Source organism: Parasteatoda tepidariorum, chromosome 9, assembly GCF_043381705.1.
Source record: "Parasteatoda tepidariorum isolate YZ-2023 chromosome 9, CAS_Ptep_4.0, whole genome shotgun sequence".
NCBI lineage: Eukaryota > Metazoa > Arthropoda > Arachnida > Araneae > Theridiidae > Parasteatoda > Parasteatoda tepidariorum.
The window spans coordinates 49538177-49559466 of NC_092212.1; the positions used below are offsets into that span (position 1 = coordinate 49538177).

A 21290-nucleotide genomic window follows, 5' to 3' on the forward strand; every position below is an offset into this window, starting at 1 on the left:
CACATTGTACAAGTGAGGTTCAATATACCACAGGGTTTTCGAAATATTAATAACAATAATGCTGATGCACGCTATATTTTTGGAAGAAATCAGCTGTACCGTATCGCTTTTATGCGTTTCACATTGGTTTATGCAAGGCTGTTTCCAGAAACTCTAAGAAGGATAATCGAGTTTATTTTATTAATATCAGTATGTATTTTTAAATGTCTATTCCTTTTCAAAGTTTATGAATGTATTTATGAATAATAAATTTCAGCTGAATAATCTGTATTGGAAGTGTTCAGTATAATATATCTATGAACTTAAAATTTTTTAATGTTTTTATTCCTTTGAAATCAATTTCATTAAATTTATTTAATGAATTATATTTTATTTGAAGCTATTATAAAAATGTAGACATTTAAATGCATTATCAAGGAGAAAGCAGGCGTAACTTTTGCTTTACGAATCGTGTAATTGAATAGCAATAAACAAAAAAATGTTTTCAGGTCACAATAGGGAAGCTGACCTAGTTGTGTACAATAACATTTTCGGGCATGAGTTCCTAAGCAATTTTAATTCATGCCGTAACTCCTCTAGAAAGTTTTTGCAATATTTATGTGACCCCTTTTATATCTAACAACTTTAAATTTGAAATCAGTAATACAAAAATATCTAACATTTGTTAAAAAAGTTTTTTTTTCTCAGTGTAATGTTTTAATTTTAACTGTAAGACTTTCTTACATTTTCTATTGATATCTGATGTGATCTATTAAACAAACAGTTCATAATGTACTTCTAAAATTTATAGATAGATGCAATTTTAATTTCAGAAAAATTATTTTGTTTCCTGAGAAATTGTAAAATAAAAATTGTGTCTTTGTTTATTTTATCTTGTAAAAAAAATTAGGTTTAAAGTATCTAAAAAAAATCTTTTATTTATCGTGACATTTGTGTCTACCTGCCACAAGAATTTTTTTTATTTTTTATACAAAACTTGTTTCTTAGCTGATGCAATCTGGTATAAAAGTTAGATTTTTTTGAGGCAAAAGTTTATAAAATTTTTTAAGAGTGAGACCCTCACATTTGATATACTCTCACAAAAATAAGAGAAACTTTTGATGGGGATAAAAAAGGTGTTTGTGTCAAAATTACATTTGGATAAAGTGAATATTTTTTTTCTTGTTTCTTACTTTTTTTTCCTTAAAATTTTATTTTGAATTTGTACCCTTCTTGTCTACGCTATTCCTCATGGGCGAGCAGTCTCGTTTTATACCATCTTAATAATGCAAATACCATTTGACCTTTTTAATACGGCATATCTTTTGTTAAGATCTATCTAAGTTTTGAAATGATTTGCTCCCTTGAAAGTAATATTTTATATAAAATAATAAAAAATATTGTCTAATTAATTGTGGTTTATTGAAAAAATGGAGCAAATATCTCATTATTTTTTCTTTAAAAATGGTTTAAGATTTTATTTTATTTTCACAACAAAAGTTTAGTTCTGTCAAAAACGAAACAAGTACTAATTAGCTATTAATGCAAACGTCTGATTCTAAAATTTATTTTAAATTTAAAGATGCTACTCTATGTTTCAACTCATGCTATCTTATTTATACATTATTACGTTTAATGACAGATAAATTATAAACTCTATTCTTACATTTCTTTGTTTTTCTTGCAGGCATTATTTTCATTCCTATCTTTGATATACATTCATGTAGTATTTGTTCACTTACCTGTAACATGTTTGGATCGCTACCACAAAGAATGGGAAAGTGCAAAAATTCTAAGAGTCGAACTGCTCCGTAAGAATGGGGTCCATAATTATTCCCTTTATGATTCTTATTATAAAGAACATGCTATGAGGTTACTGGATGCTGGTGTAAAACCCTGCCCTAGAGTACAGTACCTACAAAATGATCTGAATAATGACAGCACAGAATCAAACTCAGATCATTCTTATAAAGAAGAGTCACTTGACGTTTCAGATCTTCTAAAGTGCAAGTTGAATGAAACAAATGATGAGAAAAGCTTTTTGGATAAAGTTGCTGAAGAAATACATGCAGCGTTTAATATGGAACGTAAGTTTGAAATTGAATTTAATTTTAAATTTACACTTGTTTAGTTTTAAACACAAGTTCATTCTAGTATCCATGTTTTCAATTAATGACTTCATTGCAGAATATACTTCAATAAGAATTTAAAAACTTAGAAAATAATTAATAATAATCTCAATATTTATGTTTAGATATACTTTAAAAGTACCATTTTAAATAATTGATTATTGATAAAAATTACATTAAAAATTAATAAATTGGTTTTGGGTGGTCATTTTCAATTGAAAAATTCAAAGAAAACCTAGAAAGCTTTTAATTTGAAATTTGAACCTAGAGCATCTCATAGAATAAGAATCTAGATTATCTTGCTTTTAATTGAAAGGAAGCCTGTGATATTTCCCATTTATTATGCACTGCCATCAAAAGATATTGTGGTTTAAACACTTTTTTTTAAATTAAATGATTTTTTCTTAAATGCATTTTGTTTTGAAAACTTAAAAATGTTTGATTTTTATTTTTGGAGTGATTTTTATGGGGATGATTGTAAAAAAAAAAGAAGGAAAAAAACAAAACAAGTTTTGGTAAAGTTTACTGTAAAGAATGGTTTAGTTGTTAATTTCATGGTGACTGATATTACATTTTGATGGGTTTTCTTTTTACTTTCTTCGTTGATTGATTGATTTAATATATATATATATTTATAAAAATATTTGGAATGTTTTTTAATAGCCTAATATTATTTGGCATGTAAGAAAATGGGATTAAAACTATAAATACTCTATGTAGATAGAATGCAACATAAACTGACATGAAGTAAAACATCATATATTTATTTTGAAATTTTCCCTCTTCTATACTAAATAATCTGATTATTTTTAAAAATTAATTGAAAAAAATTTAAATTACCAGGAAACATTGAAAGTAGTACACATGAATTGGCATAATGAAAGTGTAAAATAGAGAAAAACTCTTGCCTCTGATGTTATAATTTTTAGGTGACTGATGTTACGTATACAAACTATTTTGAAATTTTAATGAAGTTTTTTAAAAATTATTACTATTACAAAATAGTTTAAAATGACAAATTTTGATTTTATATCTAAAATAGCTGAAAAACAGTTAAGAAATGTTAATGAAGTAATTGTATTAAATGTTTATTTTTCTTTTGTTATGTTGTCCTTTGTATCATGGAATCGCCCTTGTGAGTAATAATAGAAGAGTCATTGTAATTAGGCGGTGTTAAAGACCATAGACTGTGATATATTATAATATATCAAGATTTTAAAAAATTTTACTACTAGTTTACAATAAATAATGTAGATGTATTTTACAGATTTTTATCTTATTTTTATAGTTTAAATTCAATATCTTTAATATGATGAAAATGAACATTTATAGCCATTGAAGAACTAAATATCATAGAATATTCTCTGGAATATGGATTTCTACGTCTATCACCTGCTATGAGAAAAAGCTTGAATCTTACTGTTTTATTTGTTGCATTAGGTGAGTATAGTTTTGTTTTTGTATTTAATTTGTATGATAGTTTCTTTTGAAATGTTAAATTTAGATTAAACCTATCCGAAACAGAAAAAATTTCTAAATTTGGATTTAAAAAATGTAATATTTTAATGCTGTCTGTCTACTCTTATATCTGTCTAAATATGAGACCTAAGCTTTTCATTAAAAACATGCGATTAAATATAATAGGCAGCTTTCTTTTTTTTTGGTAATATCAAGCAGTGTTTTTAATATTCAATACAATAATATAAGTCAGGGGTCTGTCCAGGCCGAATTTACTACCGTTTAGCGGTACCTTCACAAATTCAACTTTAGGAAAAACGGTAGTTTCACAAATTCAATTTTGGAAAAACGGTAGTTTCACAAAATACTTTTTCTTAAAGTTTCATTTTTGTATCCCTTAAGAAACGATAAATCCATATTTTTGTGTTGATTTCTTAATATAATTTTTAATTTTTCACAAATTACGTCTAAATTTTCACAAAATAGGTACCTGTCAGAAAAACCTAGACAGACCCCTGTAAGTACAATACTTCAATAATCACTTCATTAATTTACCATTTAACTTTGCTAATCTTTAACCAAGTTATCTTAGTAAATTACAAATAAAAAAAATTCAAATTATCAATACTTTCTAGGTTCATATTATTATCAATAGGTTTTACTAAATCATAAACTAATTTCAAATAGCATATATTAATTTTATTATAGTTTCATTGACTCTAAACCTAATTAATTGCTATTGAAAAATTGGTACTATTCTGTGTCAGGGGCTGTAAATCTTAAATCCTGATCCCAATCTTGAATTATTAATTTATTGAGAAGGCATGAAAATTTCAAAAGCTTCCAACATTGCAGAAAGTAATGCCAGTTTTCTAATTAGTTCCTTGTCACATAAATTAACTTACATATGATTTGAATCAATAATAATTTGGCGATTTTTACAGCCTTCAAAATGAGTAGTACTGTAATATTATGGTCATACCAAATATCTTTGTGCACACTTTCTGCATTCTATAGTTTATTGTACGCCATATAATTGATAAGGTGCATCTTTAAGATAATGCAAAAGTTGCTACTTTCTGTTGCCCTTCTTGAAAACACTGTCGCAATTATTGTACAGTTCATAGCAATGTTTAGATTATTATTATTATTTTTTTTAAAAAAAAGTCTACACATAATTTTCTTCTTAAAATGATTTTAATTTTTAAGAATAATGATGAATTAAGAAAAATTAAGAATTGATTTAATCATTTTGGTAATACTTTAATAAGATCATAGAATTATAAATTTGTTGAAAATATTTAAAATGTAGTGTAGAATAATAAGTAGTTTTCATTACATTAGACATATCAATAGATTACATTACAGTACATTAAGCATATCAATTTGATATGCCATAGAATTTGATAAAAAAAAGTAAAAATAAAAATCAGCAATATTCAATTTAAAATGAATGGTTGCGCATGAATGGTAATTTTAATAAAAGGATAGTATTTATATCTTATTTTTTACTTATTTTTTGTGTATTGGATTGCAATATTAATTGTTAAACCTTAAAAGTAACAAGAATATGTGTCCGTTGCCCTCATATTTTTGTTCAGTTATAAAGGTAATACTTTACATTGTTAATAATGTTAGAATAAAGGTTTAAAAAAAACTTAGTAATACCTTTCATAATCCATTTTAAATATATATTTTTTTGTGAAGAACGGTGGTATTTTAACTATAAAAAATATATATACTTTATGATGAATATAATGTAACACCAGATGTGTCCGTTGCCTTCATATTTTTGTTCAATTATAAAGGTATTACTTTACATTGTTAATAATGTTAGAATAACGATTTGAAAAAGTCTTAGAAATGCCTTTCATAATCCACTTTAAATATATATTTTTTGTGTGAAAAAAGATGGAATAGGGGAAAGATGGAAATATATATATATACATTATGATGAATGTAATGTAACACCAGAAATAGTTGTTAAAAATTTCAAACATATTTCTGAAATATTATCCTAAAATTTGAAAATTTCAGATCCAAATGAAGATACATGTTTTGGTGGAGTATTTCACAAGTTTATTTTAGACCAGTTTCTTGGTTATGATGAACTTTTAATATCTAGTGTGAGGCATCTCGCAGAAAAAAGTAATTATAAAGGTAATGTGTGAAATATTTTCTTTTTTTTTTTTAGAACATTTTCTAATCCTTATAATGATCTATTTAAAATTTTCCAATATTTCTATTATGCATTTTTTTAAAAAATATGTATGTTGTTGATTGAAATACATTTTTAAATTACAGAATTTTGTGATCATAAACAATGTTGCCAATCACTATAATTTGAATGTGGTCTTAACCATTTTAACTAACTCTAATTTTTTTTAAAAGAGGATTTGATTTTGTATCAAATTTTTAAACTGTAAATCTTTAAAATTTTATTTTTCAGAAACTGTTCAACCAATTTTGTTCAAGTTTTGTGTTTTGTCATTTAAACTTACATTTCAAAAAAATGTGAAAATTTGTATAATTTACAATTAAAAGTTTTTAAAAACTATTATTGGATGAAATAATGAATTATTATGAAAAATTAGTTGTTTTATGGAATTAATTTTGAATAAGCGAATTTTTTGATTTGTTTAAAAAGTACTCGAGATATGACAAAATAACTTTAAAAGGTCCAATCTTTCTACTGCTTTCCTGACAAAACTATTAGAACCATTCTTTCAACATAGTGGCTATTCCCCAAATATTGTTAAAAATTAAAATCTGTTAAAAAAAGGGCATGTTTATTCAGCGAGAGTAGGTTTTTGTATCTGTTTTCATAACTTAAAATATCATCTGCTGAAATTAATTAGCATATTTAAGGTTAGGCCCTTAAAACATTAAGAATGAGTTCCAGTAAGTGAAAATTCAATCTTTAGATCAAAAGTTCTTCTAGTCACATTCTTTTGTGCACTGTACATTATTGTTAGAGAAGCGTTTCTCTCAAATTTTTAGATGTAACTTCTGTTTGAAAAGTTTTTAGATGCAACTTCTGTTTGGATAATTTCATATTTTGACTTGTTTATACAATTAATATGAATTGTGTTCTTTTTCAACCTGTGCTTATTTGTACCCTAATGAATTGTGCTCTAAGTATGAGGTATAAGAACTGCCAAAGACTTGTGTTAAGCAAAAAATGGAAAAAAAGGACTTTTGGATTGCTATATGTGAACTTATTGACCCATTTAATTTTTTTTGTTTGTTCTACCAACCCTTAATTGCATTCAAAGCATACTTTAGTACAAATCAAACCATTGTATTAGAGCACTAAAAAGACATTGATAAGGCAGGCTGCCATTTGGGTACTATAAACAAGTATTGTTATCAGCATTATGTGGGAATGATTAAAAATTGAGTTGTAGTTCATGATTTGAGTGAGTCATCTAGAAAAAAATTAGTCTATTTACTAGAAATTTTTTTATGTTACCCAGATATATTAAACAGGGTGGCCACTCACCTGGAAAACCTTGAAAACCTAGAATTATCAGGGAATTTTTTTATACCGGAAAAAATCTAGGATTTTTTAAAGAGAAGCTGGAATTTTTTCTTTGATTTTTCTTAATTTTACTAATTTAAATTATTTACTAATTTTCTTAATTAGAATTATTTTACCAACTGTTATACCCACTTTTAGACAAAAATTTATTGCCAAACAGCTGAAATACCATCAACTTAGCAATACTTCGCTTACATCAAAATTTGGTTCATTATAACTCTGTTAAACTCCCTTGGTTTCTTAAAGAGTAGAGAACCTTTCCAGGTCACCTCATTCCCAGCAGGTGACTTGGCTAACACTCTATCCCATAAGTCAAAGATGATAAAATAACATTAAAAAAATAATATTTTAAATAAAATACTTTATAATATTGACACTTTTCTTGTATCCATCCTAAACTTTATGAGGGGAAAAAAGCACATTGACCTGGAAATTTTAGGATTTTTACCTGGAAATATCAGGGAAATTCAAAACCTGATTTGAGTGGCCACCCTGTTAAAATTGATAAAAATTTGAAGGTAGTTTAGGGTTGGGTAGCATTATTTTGCACATTGATTTCACTCGCATATCTAGTGATTTATCATATTTTAAAAATATTCATTGTGCTGTGTTTTTGTTGTTATAAGTATATCAATCTTTAATATGCATTAATACTTGCAAAAATAACTTAATTAAGAAATTATTTAAGAACATCTTTCCTCAATACTTTATCCATTCAGTAACTGAAGTTATAAAATAATATTAGTAAATAAGATTTCAATAAATTAAAATAAAGCTTTTTTTGTATCATATTCTTTTAAGAGAAACAAATTTCAAAATCTTAAGTATTTGTATTGGAATTTTTATTCAGGTTATGTGCGAAATGTAGGAAAGGAAGTAGAATATATATTTGTAAATGATAATGGCTGGCTCCATTCCTATCTTGTTGCTGCTATTATTATGCCAGTAACAGTAAGTAAATTTCTTTCTTTTAAGTAAACATAAAAGTAAAGTCCAGAATACAAAAAATGATTTTACCTTATAGTTAAAGGTTAAAAAGTTTTTAAGCTATCTTGAATGAAATTCAGAATTTTAACTTAATATTTTATGCTGTCTAAATTTGAGATGGCAGAATTGAATCTTTTGCATCTTCTGCAACTAATCTAAATTTTGGGGATGGCAGAAGATATTAAGATATAATTCTGAAATTTTGTGCATATATTCTTGTTGAGCAATTGGAACTTATAAGCCCTACCACAAACCAATCAACTGAACCTGTGATTCCTCCCTTTTTTTCTTTTAAGCTTTTCTAGTTGAATTTTCACATGTTTTTGTCCAATGAGGTAACAGAAAAGATCAATTTAGAATTAGAGTTATAAGATTTTGCATGCATCTTAATGGTGGTAGATGAAAAGAAATTTTTTCTCATTATTACTAAAAGAATAAAAACATATCGACTTTTTCAACAAAGAAATTTTTTTTTTTATGAAAGCTGTAGCAAAATGCTAAAATGCAATTTTTTATTAAATGTTGACATTGCTACTTTTTTTTTTAATGATTGTAAGTGAAGTAAAAGTATATATTGATGTGATTTAACATCATAAGGTATTTTTTAGCTAGATTGTCTACGATCAATATAAAAATTATTAAAAATATGTTAATGATGATGTGACAAACATTCAAAAATTTAATAATATTATGACAAAAAATTGAATAGATTAATATCTATTATCATTTTAAATATTAATCATATATGTTTGTTTTAAATTATTGTTAGGCTTTGTTTGAACTATTGATATTTTTCCTCCCTCTTATATTTTGAAATATGATAAAAACACAAATTAATAACTGAAATAACTTCTAAAAAATTTTATTTTTATTTTTTCTGGTTTAATTTGATAGTCTTTTAGAATTGTATGATAAATATTACACTGTTGTACAGTACAAAGTCCCCTATCCGGACGTCTGTTTACCAGAAGTTCTCTTTTCCGGACACTTTTTAACTATCAAAGTAAACAGAACTTTTTTCCTTTTTCAAAGAAAGTCTTTTTCTTTTCACGTTTACATTTTGTTAAAAAAAGTATGCAGAGATGATAATTCTCCACTTTTCCACTTTATGATCTTTAGCCACTTTGTGATTCTTGTTCGATTTCAATCCAATTTCCGCTAAAATATGAAGAAAAAAATGGTTATCACGGAAACAAAATCCGGCATTTTACTATAGTGTGAAAAAATTGCGTAGTTCTCATGTTTTGCATAAAGGGATTATTACTACCAAGAATCTCGCTCTAAATTTCAGAATACACACGAATTTCAAATTTTAAAAAATTGCAAATTTAAGATGAATTCAACACGACTAAAACTTCTTTAAAAATGATTATTCTAAAGCTCGATTTGAAATTCGCAGATCGTAATAATATTACATCAAAAATGAGATCAAGAATTTAAAAACTATGTGGAAATCCAAAATTGTTGAAAATGTGATTGAAAAAACAATGTCGACAATGAAATCGCCGCAAATCGCGTGCATCAAAAAGTAAATTTTCAGGTGCACAATTCAAATTTTCCTGTATAAAAAACTATGTTAAAAAACTATGAAAAATCCTTGGTAATAATTGGCAAAAAAGCAATCGTGAATCCACATGGGATTACGGGTGAATCCTCAGTAAATGAATGTGAAATGAGTGGTTTGAAGATTGCAGAGCCAAATAATCTTGTATTAAAACATTGAAATTTTAAAAACCAAGTAAAAATTCGTTTTAATAACTACTGAATAAACAATCAACAAAACCAGACGAATACTTTGTGTAATCGTCGATAATCAAGTGCATTGAGCAATGATTACTGACTGAATGCCTGATTCGGAATTTGCGGTATGTTATAATGGCATATTAAAATATCAAGATTTTAAAATTCATGTGGAAGCATGTAACAAAAGCTGTGAAAATGCGCAACCACCCAAATCACCTGGATTTATACATAGTTGGTTGAAATTGACGTTAATTATCGTCTATTTGTTATTGTTATTGAATAAAGATGTTTGTTTACTTTAAAGACCTATTATCCTTAAAAATCTATTTTCCGAAATTGCTGAAGTTCCGACAATTCTGGATATGAGGCTTTTCACTGTATATATATATTTTTTACTTAGTAAATTAATAAATTTGAAAAATTATGTAATATATGTACCATGATGTGAATTAACTATTTCTTGCCATTAATTTAATTAGGTTACTTCAATACAAATAGTTTATTTACACAATTAGTGCAAGAATTTAAATATTTCATTTCTAATAATTTTACATTTTCCAAAATTATCAAGTCTTGCTATTTGTTGATTTATTTTATTTTTAACAATGTTAAATATTCACCATCCTTCTCTAGACATTTTCTGTCTCCTTGCTTTTGCGATTTGCTCACCAACAAATGTTTGTGGCTTGCAGTAAGTATATATTATCTTTTTTCACTATGCACTCATTTATTGTAGAGCATTTAAATTTGTTTAAATCTCTTATTTGTTATTTACCTGTTTTTTAATTCTAATAATAAGAAATCATGAAAAAGTATTTAAACCTTTAGACTTTTCATTTGAGTTTTGTGAAGAAGTAATGAATTATTTTTATTTGTGAACTATTAGACCCCACCAAAATTTTCTTTGGTGCATATAGTAAATCTAGTACTAGAGTTTATGATGCATCCATTTAGTTAAACTGTATAAAGCATATATATTCAAACTGTGCTCTATAGACTTTAAAAACTCTTATTCCTATTTTCGTAATTTGACATTAATTTTGAAATTTTCTCCTAAGGAATGTTATATAGTCATCTATTTTTGTCATCACTCGTAATGAATACATTTTTTAATAATTTAATATAAAAGTAAAATCTTGTATTTTTATTATTCAAGCTCATTAAAATAGGGACTTAATATGTAACAGAAAAGCAATTTTTTAATGTTATTTTCTATTGTTTGGTAACAAAGTTTTGTTTTTTCCTTCTGCATTCTTTGTCTTTTTTAAGGTCATTAGAATGAAATCTAATTTTTTATTATTCATAAGAAGGTATATTTTCAAACTAGTTTTGATTTTACCTATCAAATGTTATGTTAATAAAGTTTACAATGGTTCATTGATGAAGTGTATCACCTGGTATGAGAGAAAGCATGAATAATAAAGCACATATTGATATATTGTACATTGATTCATTTTTCAGCAAACATGTTTGATTTTATAAGATTCCAAGGCCAGCGCCGATACAATGGTAGCCCATTATTTACAGTAATCCTTGCTTTGTTTGGTAAATATTTCTTTTTAATATTGTTTCAATTTATAGGTTTCTAAGTTTAAAGTTCATCTAATTTGTCTAAAACTACTTACTGTTATTGACTTTATTAAATTTAAAATTGTTGATTTGACAGAGATATGTGAGAACAGTTACAAAATATTTAAATTTGTTTTTTAATATTGAAATTTTTTTTCCCTTCATATAACTGCAATCTCTGTGGTAGAATTTTTTCAAGCATCCTGCGAAAAACTTCACTAGCACTAATATCTTTCTGCAAGATACTTTTAATGATAACAAATATACATGTTCTAATTAAAAAAAGTTTTATGTTTACAAAAGAAAAGTTTTATAGGTTTGAATAAGTTAATAAAAGTTTTATGTTTACAAAAAAGAAATATATATATATACAATTTTTTTCCTTCCAAATAGGATTTTTTAATTGAATATGTAATATTTTTTTATTCTAGTATTTGGGGTGATATTCACATATTTTGTGTGGGGAAAACATGCTAATTATTTCCTTTTTCGCATTTTGTAAATTATAATCNTTTTATGTTTACAAAAGAAAAGTTTTATAGGTTTGAATAAGTTAATAAAAGTTTTATGTTTACAAAAAAGAAATATATATATATACAATTTTTTTCCTTCCAAATAGGATTTTTTAATTGAATATGTAATATTTTTTTATTCTAGTATTTGGGGTGATATTCACATATTTTGTGTGGGGAAAACACGCTAATTATTTCCTTTTTCGCATTTTGTAAATTATAGTCATATTTAAAAAAAAAAAGAAATTCAAACCCTTGAAATCCGTAACAGTAACTANAAAAAAAAAAAAAAAAAAAAAAAAAAAAAAAAAAAGAGCAACAGTAAAATCTCACGAATCGGATTTTTTAAAAAGTGGATACTAAATGTGTATTTCGTTTCCAAATTTGGTTGTAATAAATAATATTGTATTTAAAATATCAGATTTTAAAAAACAATGCAGAAAACAATAGCAATAACTACAAGAAAAAAATCGATAGAATCATTGCGTTAAAAATAAAATATTCAATTGCACCATTCGAATTTCCCATATCATCAGAAATATATTGGCATATCTGAAAACCATGTGGATTTCAATATCAATAACTGCCGAAAATACAATCAAAACATTACGTGGACTACATCGAAACATACTGCAGCAGAAATTTAGTGTGCCGAAAAGTGCTTATTTAAATACGTGATTCAAATTTTACATGTAGAAATAATATCAACTGAGAAATAACAAGAATTTTAAAAACCCTGTGGAATTTGGTTCTACTAGTGATGAAAAGACAAAAAAAAAAAAAGAAAATTTATTGTCGTTAAACTGTTCTACTGTAAAGTGCTCTACTCCGCATGCAGGTCATCGGGCTACCAAAGCAGGGAAGCCATCCCCTTTGCAGAGGATCAAAATTGTGATGGCATGTTTTCAGATAATCCTTAGGGATGTTTCTCAGACCATAGAAAATCGCCCATTGTGCAGCTCTAGTGCGACGTAAATAAAGTACCTATTTACTTTTTCTTTCTTTAACTATCAAAACATCAATATAAATTACTTTGACGGCATGCTTTTTGTTTAGTTAGTGAATAATAGTGCTTCAAAAGCTAAGTTAACACAGTTTTTTGTTTAAATTATAATTTAAAAAATATTAAGAAATACTTCTAGTTGTAACTCCACCTTATTTCAATTACTTAGTTTGGCACTGATTTCAAAAAGTGTTTTTTTTAAATTTAGTGCTTAGCAAATAATCCAGTGCTATGAGTATTCAATTTTACAAGTATGATAGTTATTATCTTTAATTTCATAGGTATGATGGCTATAATTACAAGTTTCTTTCACAACTCAACACTCACTTTGAACATCACATTCATAGTTTGGTTGGCAGATTTTTATGATTCTATTTGTTGCCGAGCTCTTATACCTAAGAGACACTGGTACCGGTAAGGCATACTATGTTTATTGTGGGTATTTTTTTATTAGGAATTTTCTGAAGTGTCTGTGCTTTAGTTTTCAATATACATCAGTATTTTTTTTTTTAAATATAATTTACTGCAGTATAATTAAATGTTAGAATCTAACTGATATGTTATAAATGTATTCTTAAATAGTTATTTTAATTTTTTTTCTATGAAGTTTCTACGTAAGAAGGTGTTTTATTATTTTTGTTAAATTGCTATAATTATTTTGAAGATTATATAGTAAGTTAATTTATATAACTATGTAATGCATGAAATTATGTAAGCCAGCAGGGGACACAGACACAGCTGGAAGGGTTTACTCAAGCCAACCACCAAAGACTCTACTAGGATTACATTGCTTAGTTGCTGGATTCAACACATAAATAATAATAATAATATTTATGTGTTAAATAGTACTGTTAATAATAATAATTATGTGTTAGATAGACTGTAATATATAAATACAGTCAATTCGCTGTAATTCGAAGTACGATAACTCGAATATTACTATAACTCGATTTTTTTATGAGGTCCTGACCCTTTTATCTTCAATTTCATGTTAATTATCCTCGATTACTTGAATTTTACTCCCTTTAACTCGATTTTTTTTGGATCTTTTAAAGCAAGAAAAAAAACCTATGAGCTGATATCTAGCCCCTTCCTTTGCAACACACACACAATGTCTTTCACACTCTTCATGGAGAAGATAAAGCTGTCCCTCTTGAAGTATGTGAACAGTGGCTAAATGAAACGTTACCAAATTTACTTCAAGGATACAGTTAAAATGATGTTTTCAATATTGATGAAATGGGTTTATTTTTTAAATGTCTTCCAAATAAGACTATGATGTTTAAGGATGAAAACTGCTCAAGGGGTAAAATGAGCAAGGAACGTTTGACTGTCCTAGTTGGGGAAATGCGTCTGGGACAGAGAAATTGCCCTTACTTGTTATCGGAAAAAACCGAAATCCTGGATGTTTTAAGAATGTAAAAACGAATCCTTTGGATTACAAGTCTAACAAAAAGCTTTGAATGACATCAGTTTTATTTGAAGATTATGTAAGAAAATTAGATCGGAAATTCTTTGCTAAAAAAAGAAAAGTGATACTCTTTATGGATAAATGCACAGCACATAGTGATCTACCTAATTTGAAAGCAGTAAACTTGCAGTTTCTCCCGACAAACACCACAGCAAAGTTGCAGCCGATGGACCAGGGTATCATAAAGTGCTTCAAACAGTCTTATTGTAGATGGCTTGTCAGAAAAATGATTAATAAGCATTAATTAAATAATCCGACAATATTTTGAAAGTCCAAAACCGAAACTAACAGTAAGTCGAACTTCCGATATGTCGAAGTTTTTCGTCAGTCCTATCAGATTCGAGTTATCGCGAATTCACTGTATTATTTTTCTGTATAAATTATTTCTTTTCCTCACAAGTTTTGAATTTCATTTGATAAATGTTTTTTACTTTTAAATAGCATTAAGGAGCTGCCCATAAATTATGTCACACATTATCCAATATTTCTGACTTTCTTTTCCTTTTTATTACATTTTACCATACTATATATTGTCACATGTCAAGTATGAACATATACTAACAGTCCAGGAACTAAGCACTACGTTTAAGATCATACTTGAAATTTTACTTTTAAACTTTGTCTTTAATAAGATTTGTGGCATAAGAATAATAATTATCATATGTGCACTTATTTTATTGAAAAATATTTAATTAACTGTTTTCAAAACAGTCACACTTTTTGAAATCCCTTCCTCCCCCAAGTGTGACATTATTTATGAATAATTTCTAATTTTAAATAGTTGTGATTCTTATTAATAGTTATTTTTCTCACTGCATCATTCTATTAATATGTAGATCATTTGCTACATAAACTAATTTGAGTTATTTTTTTAAAGACCACCATACAACTTAATGCCCTCCAAAACATTTTCTGAATGACTGCTACTCAAAGGATATTAAATTATTAATTATTTGGAAGAGTTTATTATTATTCTGAAAGAAACCATGTTTTCTGCTGCCTTGCCAAAAAAACATATATTGTGATATATTTTTTTTTCTTAATAATTTTCAGTTTTTAAATAAAAAGCTGTTTTTTTTTTTTTTTTTTTTTTTTTTTTTTTTTTTTTTTTTTTTTTTTTTTTTTNTTTTTTTTTTTTTTTTTTGTGAAAAAGCAAAGCAAGAACTTTTTGTTATAAAAAGTCAGTACTTGTCTGTACATTCATACTTGCATGGATTAATTTGTTTACTTAGTATTGATTTTAAAGGCTTGTTTAAACTTTTGGATCAAGTTCACATTTCTTATCAAATATGCATTGTGCATCATTGAAATTCATCAGTTGTTTGTTGTTGCTCATCCCCTTGGTCTAGAGCCCTAGACCAAAACCAGAAGATCATGTCGCATCAGCAAGTCATAGACAGTCTCTCCACCACTCATCAGTTGCCCCACAGAGGCACCAATGCAATCCAAAAGAAGCGATGGCCGAGCAATGACAATAGGCATAAGTCTTTTCTTTCATTCAGAAGGTCAAACACTTTATATGGCCTGTCCTAAGTCTTGACAAAGCTGTTTGAGCAAATCTAGGACAAGTGCACTGCAGGGATAATCCGGGGCATTTGACGTCATACCAATCCTGATCTGGTGGGTGCTTCCACGCTGAATTTACTCAATATTGAATAGGAATTCATCAGTTCCTAAGCATATAAGTTTTTTTTTATTATGCATACAATATACAATAATTTTCAGTATTTTTGAAGTTAATAACTATTTCAGGTGATGGGTTTACCATACAAAAAATTGAAAGCTTGTTTTAGTTAAGAATGACGAATTTGTTTCAACTAATTATGTTAGTGGCAGTGTTTTAATTACTAAAATAAAATCACATTTTCTTCTAGATTTTTCTTGTTGTATCATTATGTGTTTTATGCCTATAATCATCGTTTTAATGGATTGCATTGGCAACTTAATCTATTGACATCTTGGCTGTTTATATTGGTAAATATTCATTTAAAATTTTAAATACTTAGTCATATTTTGTCTTTGATTTCAGTAATAGTTTTATTTGAAGTTAAGGAATTAATTTTCTACGAATAATTTTTTTTATACAGTAAATGTTATATTAAATAGTAATAACCTAACTTTGTGATTGACATTTTAAGAAAATTGAACTGTTTCTTAATTGAAGGCAGATTATCTTCTTATGGAAACTACTCTTATTATTTTGATTATTTTAAATATCACAAAAAGAAAAAAATTAAAATAAAATCACTGTTTTTCAAACTCTTGAAAATGATATTTATAACTTAAATTTTTATTAATTAAATTGTGTATCATTAAAATAATAAAATTTGTGTGATATAAAGTATTGTATGCTACTTAAATTTTCGATAATTATACTATGCTTTTATATTATTGTTTTAATTACAAAGTTAAATTAATTTATTCCTGTTATTAAATTAATTTTCTTTAATGAATATATACTCTGCATGCAATATTAAAACAAGCATTTTAAAGTTTATATTTTTATACTTTATAACTGAAATATTTGTCTTTGTGTTCCATAACTATTCTTGATAATTTGGAACATACAAACATAACCATTACAATACAATATCCTTTACTCCTATTATATTCCACATACTGCAATACTTTATTTATGCACATACTCCTATATATATCCCATCGTGAGAGCACCGAGTATGGAGGTTAAAGCTTCACGCTTTCGTGACTAACTGCATGATTGTGGCTGTGTGGTCAGCACTGCTCACATATATCTTTACATATTTTTATTTATATAATTTTTTTTTTGAAATTTAAAAACTATAGTTCCATTTTTTTAAAATAAAAATTAATTCTGAAACTAGCCGTAGATATTATGTATTTTTAATTATGAGCTAATAAATTTTTTCCTGTTACTGTCGAAAATTCTCGACTTTTTTTCATCATTGTTGTTTTGCGTGTTACAACAACATTTTATTTAATTTTGCCCTTAATTTGCAATTTTTATAACATAAATCCTTCTTTTAAGACCACTTTTTAAAATTTTTTTAAATATTTAACTTTGTTTTATTTTGCAGCACTCTATGGTCTTTTTCTTCCACCACTATGAACTACCATATTACGTTCAAAGTTTTGTTCAGTTTCGGGAATCACATGTATTACGTCCTCCTCGTTCTCAACCTCAGGCTCAGTCTGCTAGCACCAGCACCAATCAGCCAACTGAACCTGTGGTACCCCAATCAGATGAACAGCTAATCGATCATGAAGTCTCAAGCCCTGAAGAGAATGCAGAACCTAATCCTGAGAACGTTATTGAAAGTCTTGTTGACGACAGTAATCAGGGCCAGTCTGAAAGCAATCCTGCCTCAGTAGACTCTTCTGATGACTCGTCGCAAGAAATCCCAGCAGATGATCAATGCTTAAAGTGTAACCGTGATGAGATGTATCTTAGTGATGCGGTGAGCGTCTTATCTGAAAGTGGCTCTAAAGAGACAACTGAAAACTGTCCAGGGGATAAAATTTGTGTAGAAAATAACAAATGTGAAGCCTCTATATCAGGTTCTTCACAAAATCGTGGCTCTGCCTCATGTTCACTTAACAATCCTAGTCATTGTGAATTACCAAATGAAAATCAAAAGAAGCAAAGCTACTTAGACTCTGAGGAAGAACTTAGTGAACCTCAGCATTTTAACACCGAATCAGATGGTCAAAGTGAAACTGAGAAATCATGCTTTAGGCCAAATATAGAACATAGCACAGCTCCAATTGCTGATAATGTTACACCAGAGGAAAAGCATATAGAATCAAGTGAACATGATGATTGTTAAAAAAGTTTGATGTTAATTAACTTTATTACATTTTGTTAAAGTTTAGAGACCACTAAGTGGAATCGAAAGCACTTATTATTTATTGGACTGAGTGTGAGAAGTTTTCCGATTTTGATTATTGCTTATTGATATTGGAATTTTTTCATTTACAGTTTAATTTTGCTGCTGTAAAGTTTTCCTTAATTTATATAGATTATTATTTCAAGACAGGTGACTTGTGCAAAACTATATTTAATTTCCTGGTGTATGAGCCCTTTGAATATCCATTCGGTGTTAATGTGGGCTCCATATGTTGTGATATCTGTTTGATGTTTGTGATTTTTAACTATGAGAGTTATGTGCTTTTTTATTCTAAAGAAGAAAAAAAACATCAATTTATAATGCTCTGGGTTTAATCATCGTTACATTGACAAAGCCAATGAAAAGTTTGATTTTATATTTCATTTTATATTATAAATTTTTTTAAAAAAAATATTATTTTAAAATGTGAAAAATTATTAGATTTTAAATAATATCAGTAAAAATATTTGTTTTTACTGTATTTATTTAAAATGTTTCATTTAATGTTTGCTATCAGTTTTATGTAAAAAGAGGTAAAAGGGAACTTTTACTCAAATCATTAAAAAAATATGTTGTATTTTAAATCAAAAATTTTTTTAAGTGATATTATTACTTGCATTGAAAATATAATAAAAAAAAATGTGCCAACTAAGTAATGAAACATAAATATAATAATTGAACAAAGTTGTTCTATTTAAAGTGTTGCTAGTGATAAAATGTTGCTCAAATTTTGTTTTATTATTTCTCCACGCTTTTATTATGATCTATTATTGTCTCAAATGTTTTCAAAATATTTTAGGTTCTGCAGGCTGCACTGAAAAATTGTTTTAAAATTTCAAATAATTTTCTTGAAATTTGATATTTTAAAATCATAACTTTTAATGATTTTATTACATGCTATATAGATTGTTTTTCCTTATAATTTTAGTTATTATCATGCATAACTAAAAAATTATAGTATTGTATCAAATTTATTTTGAGTTTCATTAGTGGTCAACACACATTTTAACTGTATTTACTGTTTTATTCTTATTAAATGCTTTATTGTTCTTATAGATTTTGTCTTTATTTTACTACTTTTTTGGAAATAATTCTCGTAATATTTAGTTTTTTGCATCTATATTTAGCTCTACTTTTAACTTTTTTGTATCTATATTTAACTCAGACCACTGATAATGGCTTTAGAGTTCCATAAATGGAACTTTACAAATCCATTATATATTTTAGAATTCCTATATTCAAATGTAGTATGAAGTATTATAGGAGTTTGTGTGATTGGCAGAATGCTTAAGTTCGCTGAAAAGAAACAAGACAAAAATTTCTCTGCAGAATTATCATAGGGTGCACTAGAAAGATATCTTTATTCGTTGGAAACTCTGAATAATAGGTATGTACTTTTTTCACCTTTTAAAATTAATCTTACCCATTAAAGTATTTATTATTTAAAAAATTAATGGTTGATAACTTTATATATTTATTAACCTTATATACTAATATTTTGTGATGTAAATAGCTTTTAAAAATTATAACAGTAATTGTGGCGCTTTTATAAAGTTATTTATGTTATTATATACCAAAAAATGGTTTATTTTCTAATAAAACATTAGTTGTTTTGCTAACAAGTTGTTTCCATAAAATATTTTGCAAATAACTATATTGTATTTAAAGAGCTGAATAAGTAACCTTAACTGGTAAAAAATTAAACTTTATTTTATTTTTTACCAGTCAATCTCGATGTTAAAATCATTTTGAAGATGACATAAATGAGGTTTGAGAAAAATTTCTCTCAGTATGGTAACTAATTTTGCTGTCTTTCGCAACTTTAATCTGAACGAATTTAAAACTCCTTGTTATAACTCGCTAGACATAGGAACTCAATATGAAGGAATGTCCACGAGAAATTATATTTTTGCTGTTCTGATATATCTTCCTGTTTAGCTGATAGGTAATATAAGATATCATTACCTACAAGAATAAAAATAAAGCACAACATTTGCCAACTAGTTTGTTGGTGATCAGTTAAGTCATAGTAAACCTGTAACTTTCAAAACAATTTATTAATTTGTTAAACATAAACAATTTAACCAATTGTATAATGAAAATAAAAAGCTACAATTTAAAGCACTTATGGGAAAATAAAAACTTTATCTGCTAGGATAAATACCAAAAGCTATTACTCTTTTTTTTCAGGAAGATTTTTCTTAATGGTAGAGAAATAATCAAATTAGTTTAACTTTTGTAGAAATTTCATTACTTTTGGGAACAACATTCCATAATTATGCAGCCTTGTATATACGTTTTAATGTTTGTATGTCATGGTCATTTAAAATTTCATTTATTAAACCAAGATTTAAATATTAAAGTTCAAATTATAATTCCCATTGAAAAAGACCTTTTGCCAAAAGTGTCAAACTTGGCAGCTATGTACTAATTATGGGACTTGAATTTATCCTGTGATGCTAAAAATAGTAGCCAGAGAAATCTCCATGTGATTAAATAGGGCACTTAGTGCATTGATGAAATTGAAAGAAAATGTTAACCTGCAAAAATGAAAATTAATGATTAATGAAAACTACAAACAATTTTATGAAAAATTAATTTTAATAGCTCTAATTGCATTTTTATTATTTTATGTAAGTAGTACAACATTAAAACCATTATAATTTACAAATAGCTAAATTGAATATCAGTCAGTATGATTCTCCTCTAGCGCAGAATGAACCATCATGGATATTTTTAAATTGTTAAAAATTTTTTTTTGTAAAGGAGTAGTTTTTTTTAAACATCTTCATAGTCTTCACATTGAGCACTGTAATAAATAGTCTTTGTCCAATTTTAAGTACCGTTAACTTTGGTGTTGTCTTCTGATATATTGATGATGCTTACACTTAATTGTGAGTTTTATGCTTTCCAACAATTTTATTACCTGAAAAGAGAATAAAATATTACTTAGAAAATACTACAAATTAAATTTTGCAATGTTTTATAAACAATAAAATTATATTTGATACATAGGGTTACCCAAAATTATG

General features: G+C 26.7%; 2 protein-coding genes across 2 annotated transcripts in view; one reads left to right on the forward strand and one right to left on the reverse strand.

The window, feature by feature from the left end:
- On the forward strand, nt 1-18566 carry LOC107440444 (membralin). The gene is made up of 10 exons (XM_043048759.2): nt 1-189; nt 1667-2066; nt 3441-3548; nt 5604-5726; nt 7958-8058; nt 10471-10528; nt 11299-11382; nt 13203-13335; nt 16267-16366; nt 17449-18566. The coding sequence occupies exons 1-10, from the start codon at nt 112-114 to the stop codon at nt 18196-18198; spliced, it is 1935 nt and encodes a 644-aa protein (XP_042904693.2). The 5' UTR covers nt 1-111; the 3' UTR covers nt 18199-18566.
- Nucleotides 18567-20840: 2274 nt separating this feature from the next.
- LOC107440440 (obscurin) overlaps nt 20841-21290 on the reverse strand; it is a 285805-nt gene continuing 285355 nt past the window's right edge. Inside the window, exon 106 of the mRNA XM_071185809.1 lies at nt 20841-21184. Coding sequence (XP_071041910.1) covers nt 21181-21184 — 4 coding nt within the window. The 3' untranslated portion in view covers nt 20841-21180. The remainder of the gene's footprint in view (nt 21185-21290) is intronic.

What these genes read in the sequence shown, in the direction of transcription:
- LOC107440444 (XM_043048759.2), top strand. Translation starts at nt 112, where the DNA reads ATGCGTTTCACATTGGTTTATGCAAGGCTGTTTCCAGAAACTCTAAGA. An exon ending in AGAAAAAAGTAATTATAAAG is followed by an intron (nt 5,727 to 7,957) that starts GTAATGTGTGAA and finishes ATTTTTATTCAG; the next exon opens with GTTATGTGCGAAATGTAGGA. An exon ending in AGTAATCCTTGCTTTGTTTG is followed by an intron (nt 11,383 to 13,202) that starts GTAAATATTTCT and finishes TTAATTTCATAG; the next exon opens with GTATGATGGCTATAATTACA.